At 44.9% G+C, this 21611-nt stretch overlaps 1 protein-coding gene across 4 annotated transcripts in view; it reads left to right on the top strand.

The window, feature by feature from the left end:
- Positions 1-620: 620 nt before the first annotated feature.
- Positions 621-21611, top strand: part of LOC126183434 (kynurenine aminotransferase) — a 57458-nt gene continuing 36467 nt past the window's right edge. Inside the window, exons 1-3 of one of the 4 annotated variants that reach the window (XM_049925420.1) lie at positions 621-768; positions 1346-1491; positions 1681-1831. In XM_049925420.1, coding sequence (XP_049781377.1) covers positions 1346-1491; positions 1681-1831 — 297 coding nt within the window. In that variant the 5' untranslated portion in view covers positions 621-768. Of the gene's footprint in view, positions 860-890; positions 1179-1345; positions 1492-1680; positions 1832-21611 lie in introns of those variants that run through there. The other 3 variants (XM_049925421.1, XM_049925422.1, XM_049925419.1) reach the window with 3 other exon arrangements.

Here is a 21611-nt window from a genome sequence, read left to right as displayed (position 1 = left end):
TGAGGTTGGTACGAGAATCGCGCTGTCTGGATATCACAACCCTGAATGAGGCAACGTGAAGAGTGTAGAGACCTAAGAACGCCCATGCGTACATGCGTTCTTTCCACAAATTTTTGAGCATGTGTTTTATTCCCGTGCGTCTGCGATTACGCACTAGGGAAGGGGCATCGTGCGATTTAACATAAGAAATCCACCGGTATCAGAAGCAAAAGAGCCTCGAAAATGCCATTGTTGTGTATATATATAAACTGAACGGCAACCAATCACCTTAAAAAATAAATTTCCTTTAACAGGAGGAAATAACGCTTCGTTTAATTCAGATGAAATAAGTAACGTAGAGGGTGCAGAAATAAAATAATTACATAACCAGGAAAGAAAATCACACAGAAAACGATTTCTCTTCGTAAAATACGAAACACAAGAATGTATTAAAGAGATATATTGTCTTGAAAGATACAGTACAGTGTGTAACGCTTTCAGACGCCGAATTAATGATCCATGGGAATACGAAAGAACTTCGGCTACACCGCTAGCTTACGTTAAAAAAAATAAAAAAAAGTCTCGATTTCAATAAGAGACCCTAAAAGTAAAGTTTATTGACGAGATCTCATGCCCTATTAACGTTAACGCAGTAAACAGGCATCCATCTGATAAGACCATTTAATTAATTAAACCGTGGCAGCGTCTACAACTAGGCAGTGAAATGTTCTGTTGCAATTACATAACATCCTCGTTTGACGGTCTTGCATTTGAAAGTGCCATATCAATGTAAGTTTGGAAAATATGAGAAAGACAGAATCCCAATGCAGATGTTAGATATGAGACACTTGTAGCTTGAGGGCCGCGAAATAATGGTGAGGTGCGCTATACTACTGTATGCCCTTTGTTATTGGTAGTGTTGAGTGATTCCCGATAAGGCGGGAGTTAGACTCTCGTGCTACATTTTACGCATTTTTGATAGAATTATTTACTTGTACATCGTTGTACCGTTACGTTTCGGAAACTCACCTAAACTACGCCGTAGCGATTTGTCTGCTACAAAGAAACAGTTGGCTAAATAACAAAACTACTTAGGCATCCCTGGATTAAACAGGTATTAGAAAGTGCACCGTACACAAGCGACACCTGAAACTGTACTGCCTGTTGCGTCAGAGACACGCGTGATCTGCGTGTCCTGGGTAAAGTCCTTTTTATCTCGCGAAAAATAAGAGATGTAGGGATGTTGTGTGAATCAAACATAACCTAAACTGATAAACGTTTTCACTCACTCGTTTGCGAAGTGTACTTTCCATCTAACTTAGCAAATATTGTACATGTGAAAGTAACCATTTTCAACGTCTTCCAGATGTTTGCTGTCAGAAAAGGAAATCAGCTGTTTAGAGTTTCCGAAACTGTGTTCTACGGTTTGACTTCAGTTTGTATACGAAAAGCAATGGATTACGCAAAGTTCGCTTTGCCATCACGATATCACGGATCAGAAAAAAGCGTTTGGTAAGCATATCCGCATAACTTAACTTTTTTTTAAGATCTGTCATTTGCGGTTAACACAAATCTGTATTTATTGTGAGTCCCTGGCCGAACTGCCTGATTTAACGCTTTTAAGGAAATCTATAACACATCCGCAATGATTCCCCGGTAGGCGATGGTTCGTTTAGATGTTCTGCAATTTTTGTTCAACAGGGTCGAATATATACAGCTTGCACTTGAGCACAAACCACTGAACCTGGGACAAGGTTTTCCAGATTTCGCCGCCCCAGACTATGTGACGAAAGCTTTATCAGATGCAGCTCTAAGTGACAATGTATTATTAAACCAGTACACAAGAGGATTTGTAAGTAAACTACACGACTAGTATTAAGATACTTACGGTATTAAGATACTTATCTCATGTGTAATTTAACCCTCTGATGTTGACACAAAATTAAGTAATAGCCAATCTTTTATTCAGCATTCGATCACTGGTTAGAGCTATATTGGATATGTCAGTATACATTTACAATTTCAGCTGCAGTGCAGATTGCAGTTTCAGTACTTACACATATATGTAAATAATTAATGAAAACAAGTACAATAAAGTTTTTAATATTAATTTAACTTACTACATGTAGGCAACTAATTTGTTTCTGCTGCAGTTGATGAGACTAAGAAAAAATTTCAAGTTTATTTTTCACTGAAACAGTGTATGTTGCAAGGGCCTCAAGCTATTGCTTTAGTACTGCAAAATCATTGTAATTCTTTTGGATTTATCTCAAAATGTTCTTCAACACTGTACAAACATGCTGTTTTTAAGCACACTCTGTTTTATTTTGAAAACTTGGAAGTGCTTTTGTATTTTTTAAACTGCTTGGTTGCAGTTGATATTGTGACCAGTGTTTGATTACTTTTGTAGATATTCCATCTTTACCCGCTGTATCTTTGTTTTCCAGTGATCCGATTATATTTGTAACTTCTGTTTCATGTATTGGAAATAGGAATAGAAATTGTTATTTCTGGTGGGGCACTAATCTTCTCAGTCTATTTTTCATTTTGTTTCATTAGCTCCAGAATTATATTTTCATAATACTGATTTAAAGTGAAACACATTTCACATGGATCGGTCAGTTCTTTCCCTTATGCTGTAAGTACTATGTTCCAACCTTTTCTCTTACTTGATTCATTTCTATTTGTATTTATGTGTGAGCATACTGTCATAGAAATATTTGATGATGTACCAATCTGATGTTTATAACAGCTCGATTTTGCTTGCCGCAGTATGTTTAACTATTCTCTCTCCTTATTTCTTTCATATGAATCACTCAAATCTTCGTGACATTCTTGATATCTCTGGTGATCCATTTATTCCTATCTCCAACATTTATTTTTCTATTGACCTTTGGACAAGCTAGGTTTATGTGGTGACTTAGGTTGAAATGACAGTTTTCGAGCTTTCTTCCAAATCATTGCTATATACCACCTTCTAGTCTTCTGATTTGAGTAATATTTGTAATATGTTGTGATGTGCAACAGATTAAAACGAGAATTATGGCTTAACAAGGTGTGTAAGTAATTTCATGATACATTTGTTAATCATGAGGTGTTCATACATTGCATAGCTTACATTGATTAGAGATCAAATTTTCAGAATTTCCCTCCTTTTGAGTTAGAATGATGTAGTACATAACAAACATCTGGTGAGTACACACTGGGGTATTTTAACTTTTTATGAAACATATATCAGAAACAGCTTTCTTATAGCATGAGACTTCACTTGAATCCTATACTCTTAGATGTGTAAATGTTTGGTTTCATATTACAGACAGCAATCGAAGTTTGTTTTTAATTCATTTTGTCAATATATTGTGTAATGAGTGCTCAGAAAATGTCATTTATGGACAAAATTAATTGGGATTGAAAAATAAAATCTAAGTCATGGTCAATAGTAGCGTATTAGTATCTCTGTGATTTACGAAGAGAGGTGGTTGGTCCAGAGGTTAAGATAATTGACTCACATTCTGAAGGAGGAGGATTAAAATTCACTGTTCATCCATTCTGATTTAGGTATTCTGTAGTTTCAGTAGGACACTACAGACAAATACCAGATTAATGCAATGCAAAAGACAAGATCAGTTTATTTCTTTGTCCTTCTTAACTGAGAAAGTATATGTCTACAACTGCAACCTCAGTGAGATGTTGAGCCTTAAGATTTTCTTTTTTTTTTTCTTTCTTGTATGGTTGTAGTATTTTAGTATTATAAGATAGGCTTTTATGACCTCACATAAAACAGAATTGTTCTAATTTCTTTAGATAACTTAAATGTGGTAAATGGTCTTCGTCATTAGAAAAAGAAAAAGTACAGTGTATTACATTCTGTGCCTGTGATATACACTCCTGGAAATGGAAAAAAAGAACACATTGACACCGGTGTGTCAGACCCACCATACTTGCTCCGGACACTGCGAGAGGGCTGTACAAGCAATGATCACACGCACGGCACAGCGGACACACCAGGAACCGCGGTGTTGGCCGTCGAATGGCGCTAGCTGCGCAGCATTTGTGCACCGCCGCCGTCAGTGTCAGCCAGTTTGCCGTGGCATACGGAGCTCCATCGCAGTCTTTAACACTGGTAGCATGCCGCGACAGCGTGGACGTGAACCGTATGTGCAGTTGACGGACTTTGAGCGAGGGCGTATAGTGGGCATGCGGGAGGCCGCGTGGACGTACCGCCGAATTGCTCAACACGTGGGGCGTGAGGTCTCCACAGTACATCGATGTTGTCGCCAGTGGTCGGCGGAAGGTGCACGTGCCCGTCAACCTGGGACCGGACCGCAGCGACGCACGGATGCACGCCAAGACCGTAGGATCCTACGCAGTGCCGTAGGGGACCGCACCGCCACTTCCCAGCAAATTAGGGACACTGTTGCTCCTGGGGTATCGGCGAGGACCATTCGCAACCGTCTCCATGAAGCTGGGCTACAGTCCCGCACACCGTTAGGCCGTCTTCCGCTCACGCCCCAACATCGTGCAGCCCGCCTCCAGTGGTGTCGCGACAGGCGTGAATGGAGGGACGAATGGAGACGTGTCGTCTTCAGCGATGAGAGTCGCTTCTGCCTTGTTGCCAATGATGGTCGTATGCGTGTTTGGCGCTGTGCAGGTGAGCGCCACAACCAGGCCTGCATACGACCGAGGCACACAGGGCCAACACCCGGCATCATGGTGTGGGGAGCGATCTCCTACACTGGCCGTACACCACTGGTGATCGTCGAGGGGACACTGAATAGTGCACGGTACATCCAAACCGTCATCGAACCCATCGTTCTACCATTCCTAGACCGGCAAGGGAACTTGCTGTTCCAACAGGACAATGCACGTCCGCATGTATCCCGTGCCACCCAACGTGCTCTAGAAGGTGTAAGTCAACTACCCTGGCCAGCAAGATCTCCGGATCTGTCCCCCATTGAGCATGTTTGGGACTGGATGAAGCGTCGTCTCACGCGGTCTGCACGTCCAGCACGAACGCTGGTCCAACTGAGGCGCCAGGTGGAAATGGCATGGCAAGCCGTTCCACAGGACTACATCCAGCATCTCTACGATCGTCTCCATGGGAGAATAGCAGCCTGCATTGCTGCGAAAGGTGGATATACACTGTACTAGTGCCGACATTGTGCATGCTCTGTTGCCTGTGTCTATGTGCCTGTGGTTCTGTCAGTGTGATCATGTGATGTATCTGACCCCTTCCTGGGACAATGAATTCACGGTGTTCTTATTTCAATTTCCAGGAGTGTATTTGAACCACCGGCAAGAGTTAAGAAGTAAGTCATAATCCTCAGTATGTTGGATGTGTGTATCGATGAAGACTTAAATTTGAGGAGAGAAATATTAGAACTTCATAAACAAGACTTTTGCACTAAACATATTTGCAATTATTGGAAAATAAATGAACACACTTTGTTGTTTTCTACAACTGATCTGTCCATACCCCTTCCTGTTTTCGTAGTGGAAAATATCAACAAATTTGAATTTTAGTTACTGCCTTCCAGTGTGGATTTCTATTGCAAAAAACAACGATTGACCAAAAGCTGTAGAAATTTATGATCAACAAGGAAACCTGGTGCTACACACCAGAAAACTGTACTTAAATTACTAGAGTATTTAAGGATATGGCAGACACTGTGTTATTTGTCAAGCTATTGTTTTACTTTTAGCAAAGTGTAATTTTTATTCAAGAACACACCCTGTGTAGTAATAGAAAACAGTTTTTTCAAAAGTAACTAAACAGGTTTTTGTGAGATGGCTGGGTTTTTTAGAGCAAATATGCAGAAGTCAAGAATCTCTTTTTACTCTTCATGATGGTTTTCCCAGTTTACACTTATAACATTGAACAACAAATTTGAAGTGAAAGTGTGTAAATTTCATGATTTTGAGTTATTTATGTTTATTTCAGTATAAAATGATACAAAATCATCATCTTCATAAATATTTAGCTCTAGTTTTTTTTAAGTAGTCTACATTTTTGTATAAATAACTCACTAAATAAATATGCATTCATGTTCCAAGATTCAGCATAACAAATTTTAAGTGAATAAGTACTTGAATTATATTGTGTGTTATGCATTGATAAATTTCAGTGCCATTCTGGAAGTACAAAAGAAAAGTATTAAGAAAAATGAAGATAATATTACATGAATGAAATACTTCATAAGTAGACTGTACTAAAACTATTGTCACGTAGAAGGATGTGTAATTAGATGAATGACCAACACTAACTTCACTTAACGAAGGTTTATTCAGCGTTTGCACATACAAGAGCACGGAGCGAACTGCCTCCGACCAGAACACATACAGTATATATACAGTTACAAAACATTCCAGTACAATGATTCTTGACATTTGTGGATACTCCTAGAATGTACTCGAACTGAATATAGAAATTAAAATTTTACAGTTCAGGTGAGTTCTGAACTCACGACCCTCCATGCAACAGTCTAGTATCATACCCACTACACCACAGTTTCTGCGACATTGCTCCCTCCTTAAGAGAACAGTGTCTCGGTGTTACGTCCTCCTAGTCCTGGAATGAGTCATTGGTCCTGCATACTCCGACTCCCAATGACTGATGTTCACCCTGGTGGTGGTCTTCTTAGAACTTCCTTTGCCACTATGCTCTTAGTCACCTTTCTGCTTGTTGTCTGTCGCTGGAGCTTCAAATTTACCCTGGGTTGCAAGATCCTTATGGGGCTTCATTCGAAGGACGTGGACAGTATCTCTGATCTTTCGTTGTCTTGTGTCGGGGTTGAAATATTCAACTTCATAAGTAACAGCAGACAACTGTTTTACAACCAAAGTAGCACCTGAGAAGCTTCTCAGAGAGACCAACCTTCCAAACAGGAGTGAAGATCCAGACAAGGTTACCAGGCTGGTAGACAATAAGGCAGTGGCTTGCGTCATACCTTCAGCGATCATTATCTTGAGCCTGCAGCGTGCGGAGTCGAGCTAACTGCCAAGCTTCCTCAGCTCTGGTTAACACCTGGATGTAGTCGTCATCCACGTCATTCGGATGTAACAGAAACACAGTGTCCATCGTCGTAGTCCCCTCACGCCCATGCACCAGGAAAAATGTTGTAAATCCTGTGTGGTGTCTTGATTGGTGGTGTTGTAGGCAAACGTAACGAAAGGTAGCACCTCATCCCAGTTGCTCTGCTCAACATTGATGAACACTGATAGCATGTCAGCCAAGGTCTTACTAAGGCATTCAGTAAGCCTGTTAGTGGATGAGTAACATTGCACCGATGGTTTATCTCTGTCACAAGGTTCGGTTCAAAAACTTTCCCTCAATCCTTGGGGCATTGTGTTTTAATACAATGTCTTCCACAATGAATTTGGCTACCTCGAATGCTTCGGCTGTTTTCATGGCTTTTGTAATGGCATAGCATGTCAGCTATCAGTGCAAACAATAATCCATCTATTGCCACTAGCAGACGTTGGAAATTGTCAGAGAACGTCAGTCCCAGCATGCTGGAAAGGCGTTTCGGCTGATGGAATTGGTATGAGTCGGCCAGGTGGTTTCTGAGGAACTGCCTGTCTCCTCTGGCACTCTCAACAGTGTGACACAAAGTGACGGACACTCCTAAATAAACCTGGCCATAAAAATTTCTTGCGGATCCTATTGTATGTCTTAATAAATCCTAAATGTCTGGGCTCAGGTGTGTCATGGAATTTCTGTAGAATATCTAAGCGCACGTGTTTAGGAATCACTGGTAGCCACCTTTTTCCAAACAGATCAAAGTTTCTCTTGCAAAGTAATCCATTAACCACCTTAAATTGTCCTTTCACATCGTCTGACCGATTTAATGCAGACAAAGTACAGGGTCAGTCATCAGAGCTTTTCACAGCATGTCGAAAGAATCTTGTTGAGCACCACACCAGATAAATTTAGCATTGGCTTTTAACAACTCTTGGAGTGGCCTAGCTTTGATACAAAAGTCTTTGATAAAACAATGGTAATAAGAACATAATCCGAGGAAGCTTCTCACATCTCTAATACTGTTAGGAATAGGAAATTCCATTATAGGTTTCACCTTTTCTGGGTCTGGCTGCACACCTTCGTTTGACACAAGGTGTCCAAGTATTTTGATTTCTTTTTCTCCAAAGAGACACTTTCTTGGATTAAGTTTCAGTCTACCTTGTTGGAGACACTTACGAATGGCCCTCAGTCTTTTTATATGTTCATCAAATGTCTCTGAGAACACTATAATGTCATCTAAATAACAAAGACATATCATCCACTTCAGGTGACTTAAAAGATTATCCATCATCCATTTAAAAGTTGCTGGTGCATTACAGAAACAAAACAGCATTACCTTAAACTCATACAGGCCTTCAGGGGTGATGAATGCAGTTTTCTCATGATCGGCCTCATCTACTTTGATTTGCGAGCATCCCGAGTACATGTCCATGGTTGAGAAAAACTTAGCCCCCTTCAGACAATCTAATGTATCGTCAGTTCGTGGAAGGGGTAAATGTAATTTTTAGTTATCAACACAAAAGCACCAACTGCCATCCTTCTTCCTGACGAGAACCGCTGGTGATGACCATGGGCTCTGCGAAGGCTGAATGATGTCATTCCTCATCATTTTCTGTACCTCATCGCAAATTATTTGACGTTCCATTGCTGACACGCGGTATGCTCTCTGGCTTATTGGTTGATGGTCTCCAGTGCTCATCTGGTGCTTCACCATCGATGTGTCTAATTTGCTCTTCACCTGTGGATTGAAGCATTCAGAGAACTCTTGAAGAATGGCAAGTAGCTTCTTCTGTTGTTCCTTAATGAGATTTGGTGACAGTCAAGCTAGAAGATCTTGTTTTGTAGTAGTAGTGCCAATTTCGCCCACAGACTCGGCATGGGGGGTTTTTTTGTGATGTTCAGCTGTTTGGCAATTAACAGCTTAGCATTTGCTATGCACGTGTCGTGGAAGGATCTGTTGTTCTCGGCAACGGTTAACTATCCACAATTGACCGAATCTGTTCTTAAACGAGATGACAGAGGCTGGGGTGACCAAGTTATTCTTCAGTGGCATGCTTCTCTTGCATTCCACTACAAGATCCATGGGTTGATGCATGGCATCACACGTGACAGTTACCTTTGTAGCACTGACTGCAGGAATGATCATTTCATCCAGCACACACAGTCTCCACACACTCAGATGCGCATCTTCCTCTCCACAGTATCTCATCTAGTCTAGCATAATCTCGAGCCACTACAAGCTATAATTGCCTGAGAAGCTTTCAAAAAATCCCATCCAAGAATGATGTCATGACTACACTATTGTAAGATGATGAAGTCTAAGGTCAGTGTATGGCCACTTATACCAACATGACTGACACATCTTCATGTAGGTTTTACATATTTCCCATTAGCCTCCTTCAGCAGAGATGGTTTGCTGTTGACAAATATGATTTTCTGCAACTGACGACGGTACTTCTCCAAAATATCAGAACATAATGCTCCAGAGTCCACAAGAGCTTGGGCTGGTTGGCCATCCATGAGGATATAGATGTAGTTTCCTATCATTTTTGTAGTTATTGACGGCAGAGAATTTTTCTCATCGGGTCTCGCCTTTAGTTTTCCAGGTTGCGGCGGCTAGGTGATCGACTGGAGCTTCTGAATGACAATGGAGACCTTGATCAGCGTGTTGGGGAGCGGCCTCTCAAGTGGCTAGCTTGCGGCGATGGTGACCTACGTCATCCTGCACCCACATCATCTTGTTCATCTTCGTCGTCCCAGAGTTGGCGTCGGCTAAGATCAGTCTGCTGTCTTTCTTGACAATAGCACACCACATGTCCCGGTGATCTGCAGTGGAAACATACTGGTTGGGTATCCTGGGTCCTCCAGACATGGTGCCCAAACAGTTTCCTCATGCGGCATTGTAGGAACGTAACTTCACCCGGGTCTCGACTTTTTCACTATTTTAAAGGGAAATGAAGGACGAGAGATTGGGGTCAATGTCTGTTCCACTTCCTCCCTTATGACCTCTTGAAGTGTGTTTTTTGCTCGCCATGCAATCCAAGTGCCTTCTGGACTTCCTCTCTCACTATCTGCTGGAGAACACTTGTGAAATTGGTTTCTTCCTCCATCACAGACATCGATACAACATTTGGAAGCTGTTCAAACTTCTTGCATGTTATTCTTTTTTGATGCATTGTCTCAATATACTGGCACCATTTTATGAAGTTGTTTGCTGTCGAAACCTCCTTCAGGAGTAGGGCTTGATACATGTCCTCAGAAACACTCTTCATGAGATGTGCAACCTTATCTTCCTCCTTCATTCTAGGATCCACTATTCTACACAGCTTCAAGATGTCTTGACTGTAGGATGCTGTGGTTTCTCCTGGACGCTGTGCCCTGCACTTAAACTCGTCTTCAGTCAAGCACGTCTGTCATTGTGTGTCACCGAAATACCTTCGCAGTTCCACCTGGAATACTTCCCAGCTTGTGAACTTCTCCTTGTTCTTCTCATACCATTGCTTGGTAGTGCCCTCCAAGTAGAAAAATATGTGAGCCAAACACAAGGTGTCATCCCATTTGTCAAATTTGGCTATACGCCCGTTTACCTTCAGCCACTTATTTGGATCTAGGCCATTGGCCCCGGAGAACCCAGAAGGATGACTCATGTGGTGGCACACAGTTGCTGTCATCGTAACATTGTCTTCTTCTTCCATCTCCGATAGATTGCAATCTGATGAATATGGCACCAACTCGGTTTCCTCGCCACGTAAACAGCGGCTCTGTCGTGGCCTGATGGGATCCACTGTGTCGTCAATAATGTGCGCTATCACAAGTTCCAATACCTGGCACCTCCACCAGAATAATGTCATGTAGAAGAAGGTGTAATTAGGTGAACGATGAACACTAACTTCACTTAACGAAGGTTTATTCAGCACTTGCACATACAAGAGCACGGGGTGAACTGCCTCCAGCCAGAACACATACGATATATATACAGTTACAGAACATTCCAGTTCAATGATTCCTGACATTTGTGGATACTTCTAGAATGTACTTGAACCAAATATAGAAATTAAAATTTTACAGTTCAGGTGAGTTTTGAACTCGCGACCCTCCATGCAACAGTGTAGTATCATAACCACTTCACCACAGTGACTGTGCTACTCAGCTTCTTTTGTGACACTATGCAAAGCACAAAAGAAAATATATAAATTAACTGGTCACAAATGTATATAAAAGAATTACAAATGTTAAATGTCCATATGTACAGTATATACAATTACGTATTTTTTTTTTCCAGAGGTAAATTCAGAAGATGACCGTTTTCTCTTGGCTTGACGTTTATACATGTACTTGGGAACATCCCTTATGACAGTCCAGCAGTAATCTGCTAAAATAATGGGGCTCCACTTTCTGGCATACCGCTTCTCAAATGTGGCAATATCTTGATGAAATCGCTCCCCATATTCATCACTTAGTGCACCACAGTCTTTGGGGAAGAAATCAAGATGACTATGTAAGAAATGCATTTTCAATGACATGTTGCAACAAAGTTTTTCATAAGATGACAACATGTTATCTACAATCTCCTTGTATTTTATTACTCGTTTGTTCCCTAGTAACTGTAAACAGACTGTCTTAAAACATTCCCATGCATGCTTCTCATCACCTTGTATGATTCCATCAAAAATATGGTCTCCAAAAAGCTCTCGAATCTGTGGGCCTACAAAGATGCCCTCCTTTAGTTTGGCATCACTTAAGTAAGGGAATTTTTGCCTTAAGTACTTCAACATGTCACCATCTTTGTTCATTCCCTTAAGAAAAGTTTTACGTGAGACCCAACTTGATGTGCAAGGGTGGGAGCAGAATCTTTTTAGGGTCTACCAGAAGTTCACTCTTAATGTTCTTTATACCTGGCTGAAGAGATTTTCTGGTGGGCCATTCATGTTTACTGTAATGAGATGCATGAGCTTGGCTATCCCATTTACAGAGAAAGCAGCAATATTTAGTATACCCTAACTGAATATCTAATAGCAGTGCAACCACTTTCAAGGCACCACAAATCTGACATTGAGAGTCATTATGCTTGGTGGCTTCTAGTAAAGTTTTGATGTTTTGGTATGACCCTCTCATATGCTCACTATGCCCAACTGGAATAGAAGGAAATTCATTACCAATATGTAAAAGCACTGCTTTTAAGCTCAACTGTGACAAATTAATAGAGAGTCTCCACTCATCAGGGTTGTAATTAATTCTGAGAGCATTGCAGCTTGCATGTTAAAAAAAAAAGGAATGAATTGTTGCTCTCTTCTGCAGTAGGATGAAACGTTTACATTGCTTTCCATAAAATTACGCTGCTGCAGTCTTGATCCTAAAATCTCAGCCTTAGCTTTAGAGAGCTCCAAATCTCTAATGAGATCACTTAACTCATTTTGAGTCGATTTTTATGCATCGTCAGTTTATGATATATTCGGAAGAAACTCTGGATCTTGTGATATACATGATTCAGGACATTCAGAATCCCCATCAGAAGTAAGCTCGTACTCTGTCGGTGGTTCAGGTATTGGCAATCCTTCCTCATGTAGAACTGGATGTATGGCAGATGGAATGTTAGGATGGGTCATAGTCCACGTCTTCTTCTGAGATATTCCCTTCTTGATAGGAACAACCATACAAAATTAGCAGTCACTGACATGGTTAGGTGGCTCATGCCAGATCAAAGGCACTGCAAAGGGCATTGAACATCCTTTCCCATGCATCCAATTCATGGGGTTGCTGGCACAAGTGTTGCAGATCTCATGTGGAGCCCAGGGTCTATCCTGATAATCTATTTTGCACCCAAAATAACAACTTTAAGCTTTTTAATAAATGGAGTTCTTTGCTGTTTTTGTGAAGCAAATGTCACTTCTCCACACACATAGCAAAATATGTCAGCTCTGTTAACACAAACTCATGGCATTTTCAAATTTGCAAAAATTATTATGTGCATTAATAAAATCACTGAAGTTGAAGAGAAGGGAGACAAAAAGATTACTAAAATTTGTATCAAAACGTTTATATCCAAAGTATTGCACACAAGTAAGGCCAGGGACAATAATATAATCCATTGTTACTAGTTATTATTCTTTGACAAACAATTATAATAGCCGGCCGCTGCTGCCAACCGGTTCTAGGCGCTTCAGTCTGGAACCGCGCGACTGCTATGGTGGCAGGTTCGAATCCTGCCTCGGGCATGGATGTGTGTGATGTTCTTAGGTTAGTCAGGTTTAAGTAGTTCTAAGTTCTAGGGGACTGATGACCTCAGATGTTAAGTCCCATAGTGCTCAGAGCCATTTGAACCATTTTTTTGAACAATTATAATATTTGATTTTAAACTTAAAATAAAATCCTTATATAATGATCTCACTGTAATTAAACAGTGTAAAATGAAAACTGAAGCTGCTTTTGAATAGTCTTTGTGATACTCGTGATCAGCGCAATAGAACTGATAGGAATTGGCTATTTTCATTTGCTTTACATTTTCATTATTTCACAGTGTAATCAGTAGGGTGGCATATCTATTAGATTGCTTATAAGGTGAATGTCCTTTGCCTCATATGCATATAAATTTTGCTAATATTTGTATATCCCCCTGCGGGTTCGGGGGTTAGAATAGGCCCGCGGTCTTCCTGCCTGTCGTAAGAGGCGACTAAAAGGAGTCTCACATGTTTCGGCCTTATGTGATGGTCCCCTCTCGGGTTTGACCTCCATCTTTCTAAATTATTCCGAAGAGCGAGCCAATTGGGGAAGGGCGCCTTACGTGGTGCACTGTATCCGTCGTGCATTGAGACCTTTAGCCGGCTTTTTCGTCGTTGCAATAGTGTTCCGCTCGTTTTCCATCTCTTGGGCGAGGATACGTCCCTGGATGCGATTCCCACGCTGCACTCTGCAGTGTTTATTTTAACTGCGACGACGACCTTGGACAGTTTTGCACCTAAGATCCAGCACGGTAGCCAGTCCGTTGTGGTGGGGCCGCCATGTACCCTCTTGGTTGTAGCCCCCTGACAACACAGGGATCACTCTACTGATGCCTGCGCCGTTAACTCCCCACGTATGCCAAGGAGTAGATGCCCGTCTCCCTGGGGCATCAGGACTCCCGGCAATGGACATCCTGCCAGGTGGCTATTGCTGCGGCTGGGTGGCGCCCGTGGGGAGGGCCCTTGGTTGGAGTAGGTGGCATCAGGGCGGATGACCCGCAATGAAGCGTGGTACATCATCTCTCGCTGGCGGCCATCCGCCAGCAGTCTCTAAGCGTTCTCGGGCTCAATTTAATGCTGAAAAGTACAATCCGAAAACGTTCCCCTCTCTGGCCACGCCGTGGGAGGAGCGTAAGTCTCAGGATGGAGGTAATAGTTATTCGCCCCGATTCTTGGTTTGTACGAGAGCTGATGGGGAGTCTTTTCTCTCCACAAAGCCTCAGTTCTTCGTCGAGCATTTAGAGGACAAGTTTGGGGAGGTGGAGGGCTTGTCTAAAATGCGCTCTGGCTCAGTACTGATACAAACGGCATCCTCCGCCCAGTCACGCAGGTTACTTGCTTGTGACAAGTTGGGGGATGTTAACGTTACTATTACTCCACATAAGAGCTTAAATATGGTCCAGGGTGTTATTTTCCATAGGGACCTCCTTTTGCAGTCTGATGACGAGCTGCGCGCCAACTTAGAACGTAGAGGTGTTCATTTCGTCCGGCGCGTTCATCGGGGTCCGAGGGACAATCAGGTTGCTACCGGTGCCTTCATCTTGGCCTTCGAGGGTGATACGTTACCGGAAAAGGTCAAGGTGATGGTCTACCGATGTGACGTCAGGCCCTATATTCCTCCCCCGATGCGGTGCTTCAAGTGCTGGAAGTTCGGCCATATGTCTTCCCGCTGCACTTCCAGCCTCACATGTCGAGATTGCGGACGCCCATCTCATCCCGATACTCCATGTGCCCCGCCTCCCATCTGTGTCAACTGCGGGGAGCACCATTCACCTTGCTCGCCTGACTGCAAAGTCTTTCAGAAAGAGCGCAAAATTATGGAATATAAGACCCTGGACCGGCTGAGCTATACTGAGGCCAAAAGGAAATATGACAGACTCCATCCTGTGAGAATGACATCTTCTTATGCAGCTGCTACGACAACTGTGCTAGCCCCATCAGTTTCGAGACTTCCAGCCAGCTCGATAAGCAGTACGACTCCTCCTGCCCCCTTGCCTGTGGGGGGCTCTACCCAACCGGTTGCTCCTGCACCACCTACCTCAGGAGCAACCTCCTCCCACCCGTCGGGGACGTCCGTCCCCGCTTCTCAGCCGGAGAAGCGTCTAACTTCTTCGGCTACTCTCGCCCGTAAGAGTTCCCTTGGGACCCTCCCTTCCCAGGGTTCCACCAGCGGGAAGGATGACGGCCGCCAGTGGCATAAGTCCTCACCAGCGGCCGGGCGTAGGGCTTCACGATCCTCCTCTGTCCCGGAGGCTGAATCGGTGAAGCCTTCCCAGCCGGTGCAACCCAAGGTTCAGCGAGAGAAGTCCAAGAGAAAGACCTCTAAGGCCACAGAACTTGCGGTGGCGCCAACCGCACCGCACCTTTCGCGCTCTGCGTCTGAGGATGCAGTCGAGATTCTAGCGTCCGCTGAGGACCTTGATCTCGCTGGTCCCTCAGACGCCATGGATGCCTCTCGTACGGGTACTGAATCGGTGGCAGTGAGTGAACAAGCGGCGTAAATTGCCTTCCCAGTCCTTTCACGCCTTTCTCAGCCATGGACAATATCATCCTCCAGTGGAACTGCGGCGGTTTTTTCCACCATCTAGCTGAGCTCCAACAACTTATCAGCCGTCACCCTTTCTTCTGCATAGCTCTTCAGGAAACTTGGTTTCCAGCAATGCGAACCCCCGCCCTCCGTGGCTATCGGGGTTATTATAAGAACAGGGCAGCGTATGAAAGGGTGTCGGGTGGCGTCTGCCTCTATGTCCTTCACACTCTGCACAGCGAGTCTGTCCCTCTCCACACACCTTTAGAGGCTGTCGCTGTTCGGGTGTGGACGCCACAGGCTGTTACCGTCTGCAGTCTTTACCTTCCACCGGATGGTGATGTCTCGCAGCATGTCCTGGCTGCGCTGATAGCCCAATTGCCGCCACCTTTCTTGCTATTGGGCGACTTCAACGCCCATAACCCTCTGTGGGGTGGGTCAGTGGCAACAGGTCGAGGCGCCATCGTTGAACATTTATTGTCGCAGCTCGATCTCTCGATTTTAAATGATGGTGCCTTCACACACTTCAGTGTGGCGCATGGCACATACTCCGCCATTGACCTTTCAATATGTAGCCCTAGCCTCTTACCGTCTCTCCAATGGAGTGTGCATGACGACCTGTGTGGTAGTGACCACTTTCCGATCTTTCTGTCACTACCACAGCGTCACTCTTCTGGGCGCCCTAGCAGATGGGCTATGAATAAGGCTGACTGGGACTTGTTCTCCTCCACTGCCGCTATTGAGCCTCTCTCTAGTGATGACATTGATGCGGTGGTTCAATCGGTCACCACCGGCATCGTTACTGCCGCCGAATCTGCCATTCCCCGTTCTTCTGGGTCCCCTCGGCAGAAGGCTGTGCCTTGGTGGTCGCCTGAGATCGCTGAAGCGATTAAAGATCGCCGGCGGGCGCTCCAGCGTCACAAGCGACATCCCTCCTTAGACCACCTTATCGCCTTCAAACGGCTGCGTGCGCGGGCCCGCCTCCTTATCCGCCAAGGCAAGAAGGAGTGCTGGGAGCGGTATGTGTCCACCATTGGCCTCCATGTCACTCCTTCGCAGGTCTGGGCCAAGATTCGACGCGTCTACGGCTATCGGACCCCTGCCAGCGTCCCTGCGCTCTCACTGAATGGAGCAGTTTGTACTGACTCCGACGTCATTGCAAACCGCTTAGCAGAGCATTTTGCTATGAGTTCCGCTTCTGCGAATTACCCCCAGGCCTTCCGCTCCATTAAAGAGCGGATGGAACGTCGGAGCCTTTCTTTTCGCACCGACGCTTCTGAACCCTACAACGCTCCATTCAGTGAGTGGGAATTTCAGAGTGCCCTTGCCGCTTGCCCTGATACCGCTCCCGGGCCAGATCGCATCCACTGTCAGATGCTGAAACACCTTTCAGTGGACTGCAAGCGACGCCTCCTCGACCTTTACAACCGTCTCTGGGTCGAGGGCGAGTTTCCGTCGCAATGGCGGGAAAGTATTGTCATCCCCATTTTGAAACCTGGAAAGAACCCTCTGGAGGTGGACAGCTACCGTCCCATTAGTCTCACCAACGTTCTTTGCAAGTTGCTTGAACGGATGGTGAGCCGGCGCTTAAATTGGGTACTGGAGTCTCGGGGCCTTCTGGCTCCGTCTCAGGGTGGGTTCCGGAAAGGCCGCTCCGCCGCCGACAATCTGGTGAGCCTGGAGTCGGCCATCCGTACTGCCTTTGCCCGCCGTCAGCACCTGGTCGCTGTCTTTTTCGACATGCGGAAGGCGTACGATACGACATGGCGTCATCACATCCTTTCTACGCTTCATGGATGGGGTCTTCGGGGCCCTCTGCCGATCTTTATCCGCAATTTCCTGTCGTATCGTACCTTCCGCGTGCAAGTCGCAGCCTCCTATAGTTCCACCCACGTCCAGGAGAACGGTGTGCCACAGGGTTCTGTTTTAAGTGTCTGCCTGTTTTTAATAGCCATTAACGGGCTCGCTGCGGCCGTGGGAAATTCTGTCTCTGCTTCCCTGTATGCTGACGACTTCTGCCTTTATTACAGCTCTACTGGCATTGCAGCTGTTGAACGTCAGCTACAGGGCGCTATCCGTAAGGCGCAGTCTTGGGCTGTAGAGCATGGGTTTCAGTTTTCGGCAGCCAAGACCCGCGTTATGCATTTCTGCCGGCGCCGAACAGTCCATCCTGAGCCGCGGCTTTATCTTGGCGACGAACTCCTTGCTGTGGTGGAAACCCACAGGTTTTTGGGGGTGGTTTTCGATGCCCGGTTGACTTGGCTGCCTCATATCCGGCAGCTTAAACAGACGTGTTGGCGGCATCTAAACGCTCTGAGATGCTTGAGCCACACCCACTGGGGCGCCGACCGCTCTACCCTGTTGCGGCTCTACCAGGCGTTAATCCAGTCTCGCCTGGATTATGGGTGCCTAGCTTATGGCTCAGCATCCCCATCTGCGTTGCGGGTGCTGGACCCAATTCTCCACAGCGGGATACGCCTTGCCACTGGTGCTTTCCGCACCAGCCCTGTGGACAGTGTACTAGTGGAGGCAGGTGTACCTCCACTGCGGTTCCGGCGCCAACGTTTGCTGGCCGCTTATGCGGCCCATGTTCTAAGCTTGCCCGGGCATCCAAATTATCGTGTCCTGTTCCCGCAGTCAGTCGTCCATCTGCCAGACCGTCGGCCCCGGTCGGGTTGTCCGATCGCCGTACGCGTCAAGGAGCTTCTCTGTGGGCTTGGGTTTTTCCCTGTTCCACCTCCTTTCCGGGCGCCTCTGCGTACACCCCCGTGGTGTGTTCCTCGCCCTTGCCTTCGGCTCGACTTGACACAGGGCTCGAAGGACTCGGTCCCTCCAGAGGCCTTCCGCTGCCGCTTTTATTCCATCCTGGCCACGTATCAGGGCTCTGGAATTGTTTACACCGACGGTTCGATGGTTGCTGGTCGTGTCGGGTATGCGCTAACTCTAGGGGACCATTCCGAACAACGGTCCTTGGCGGCTGGCTGCAGCGTTTACACTGCTGAGCTAGTCGCCATCTTTAGAGCCCTAGAGTATATCCGCTCCTGCTCAGGTGAGTCCTTCGTTGTCTGTAGCGATTCCCTGAGCGGTTTACGAGCTCTCGACCAGTGTTTTCCTCGTTCTCGTCTGGTGATGGCTATCCATGAGTCCCTGCATACTCTTGCGCGTTGCGGCCGCTCTGTGGTCTTTGTGTGGACCCCCGGTCATGTCGGTATCCCGGGCAATGAACATGTTGACCGCCTGGCGAAAGAGGCCACGAGTAAACCATCTCTGGATGTTGGCCTCCCAGAGGCTGATTTGCGGGCGGTCCTCCGCCGAAAAGTTTTTGCGCTTTGGGAAGCTGAATGGCGCGATCGGATTACACCCAATAAACTCCGTGCCATTAAGGAGACGACGACTGTGTGGCGGTCCTCCATGCGAGCCAACCGCAGGGACTCAGTCGTCCTTTGTCGGCTCCGTATTGGCCACTCCCGGCTAACACACAGTTATTTACTGCGCCGGGAGGACCCTCCTGTATGTCGCTGCGGGGCGGCTTTGACGGTGGCCCACATTCTGTTGGCCTGCCCCCTTTTAGCTGTGGTCAGGCAGACATTTGCGCTGCCTGATACGCTCCCTGCCGTTTTATCCGATGACCCTGTTATGGCTGCCTTAGTTTTACGTTTTATTAGGGCAGGGAGTTTTTATTCTTTCATCTGAGTGTTTCTGTTTTATTTTTTGTTTTGATTCTGGCCTTTGGCCTATAATTTTAAACTGATCTTTTAATGTGTTTCTAAGTGGTTGGCTTTTCCTTTTTTATTTCTATGGTCGGCCAACCACTGTCACACTCTGTGTGGTTTTAGTTCGTTTTGTCTTGTCCTTGTCTCCGTTTCTCTTGTTCTGTATCGTCTGTGATCTATTCTGTTCCTCGTTTTTATTCTCTGTGGATGTTCTTTGTCTTTGGAAAAAGGGACCGATGACCGTAGCAGTCTGGTCCCTTTCATCCCCCAAACCAACCAACCAACCTAATATTTGTATGATGTTGGCAGTGAGGCCAATATTCTGGGTGTGTTCCTGTTACAGTTTAGTGTTAATGCTGAGTGTGTCGCATCAGTATACCATGATTAGATATTATCCTGGTTAAGTTTTTACCTTTGATGGGAACTTTTCAACAAAAGGATAAAAAATGCCTCAGTTCAATTCATGGAAAAAGTTGTGGGGGATATCCACATGGGTGAGGGAAGGTCCGGGAGGGGGGGGGAGGCAGAGGTAGCAGGTTTTTATCATTGCTCACTTTGAGGCACCACTCCACTTTATACACAAGCTTCATCTAACTCTTGCTTCCTTCCATATGGAGCAAAAGCCATCATATGGAAAACTATTTCAGAATCAGGAATTAATAGAAACAGTGTATAAGCATGACAGCATCAGAAATGCATGAGCTGTTTATTCCTATAATGTAAAAATTCCATTTTTATTGTATGAATATTACAAATAAGTCATTGATGGAATATAAGTAATTCAAGGATTAAAGATATTCAAGAGAATGGAGTTTGCTCTATCCAGTCACTCTGATTAGGTTTCCCAGAGTAATTTCAGGCAAAAAGTGAAACATACAACTGTATGGCTATGACAGCATAATTGTGCAGGTGAAAGGTTTTGTGTGTTTGTAAGTGTTTGTTTATGTGTACTCAGTGGCTCTGAAGGAGGATTCGTCTGAAAGCTAGCAATGTTGCTAGTGCCAGACTAAACAGTGTGGGCCAAGTGGACGAATACGTGAAATATAAAAATGCCTCAAGTCTACAATGGCAGGCCACTCTGTGGACTTAAATTTAATTGAACATAGACTGGACACTCTGAACTAAAGAATTGCAGAGTTAACACTGTCACCATGGACCACTGCTGACCATCCAAAGCTGCTTATTCAACAGCAGGAGACATTGCCATAAGTCTCTTCAGTGGCATACTACCAGTATAGGTAACCATTGTACATCCAGTATTACCATACATGAACATCATATTGATGTTATGTCTGCCCACCAGTGGAGAGAGACCATCCACTGCTCATGGCTTGTTTTATGGTATACCATGTATCAGTATCATCATGTCATACATCACAATATTACTGGGGCACCTTTTATTACACAAATTGTCACTATGACTTATTGTGTTTTGTGGATCTGAAAGATACCTTAACTTAAGAGCACAAGTGTGTCTCAGAACCACTGGTATTAATTAATTTTTTAATGGACCACTTTGATAGTATGGAACAGACCATGTATGAAGCATGTATGCTTCCAGTCCACTTTGAAGGAGTTAAAGAGCTACAGTCCATACTGCATAAGAGGAGCACTGACAGTTAAAGTGGACTTAGTGTGGCTGCTTCACACATCAACCATTACCAGTCGTGTAACAGAACTTTGTATGTGTCACTATAGCAGTGCCTCCATGTTGCTGCAGCTCAACAGTTGCACAGTTTTGGCATCACAGTAGAAAGCTGGCAATAGTGCTGCAAGCTGTCAGTCCTCTTTAGGCGTATGGAGTTTATGTATTTCTTTATCTACCACCTGAGGAACATTGATCATGTGGAAGCCTAAATCTGGATGGCTGGTTAGGGATTTGAAATGCCGTCCTCCCAAATAAAAGTCCAGAGTAATGTTAGTTATAATACCTGTTGTATTCGATTTCTGAGAGAAGTGTAAAGTTAACAATGTATTAATCTGTCAATAAAATTTTTCTGGATTTGTGGCCGCATTGTCTACACATAAAACTTAATATGTTTCCGTCACTATTGCAAGTGACCTCCTTCAGGGTGTTTTTGTATTAACCTGTTGCGGGAGGTAACAACAAGGAAACAAAGTTCGAGAGAGCTCCGGGTACCCTGCTGTTGTTG

Source organism: Schistocerca cancellata, chromosome 4 (genome assembly GCF_023864275.1).
Source record: "Schistocerca cancellata isolate TAMUIC-IGC-003103 chromosome 4, iqSchCanc2.1, whole genome shotgun sequence".
NCBI classification, from domain to species: Eukaryota; Metazoa; Arthropoda; class Insecta; order Orthoptera; family Acrididae; genus Schistocerca; species Schistocerca cancellata.
The sequence above is the reverse complement of the archived record's forward strand: the minus strand, read 5'-3'. Positions and strand labels throughout refer to the sequence as shown.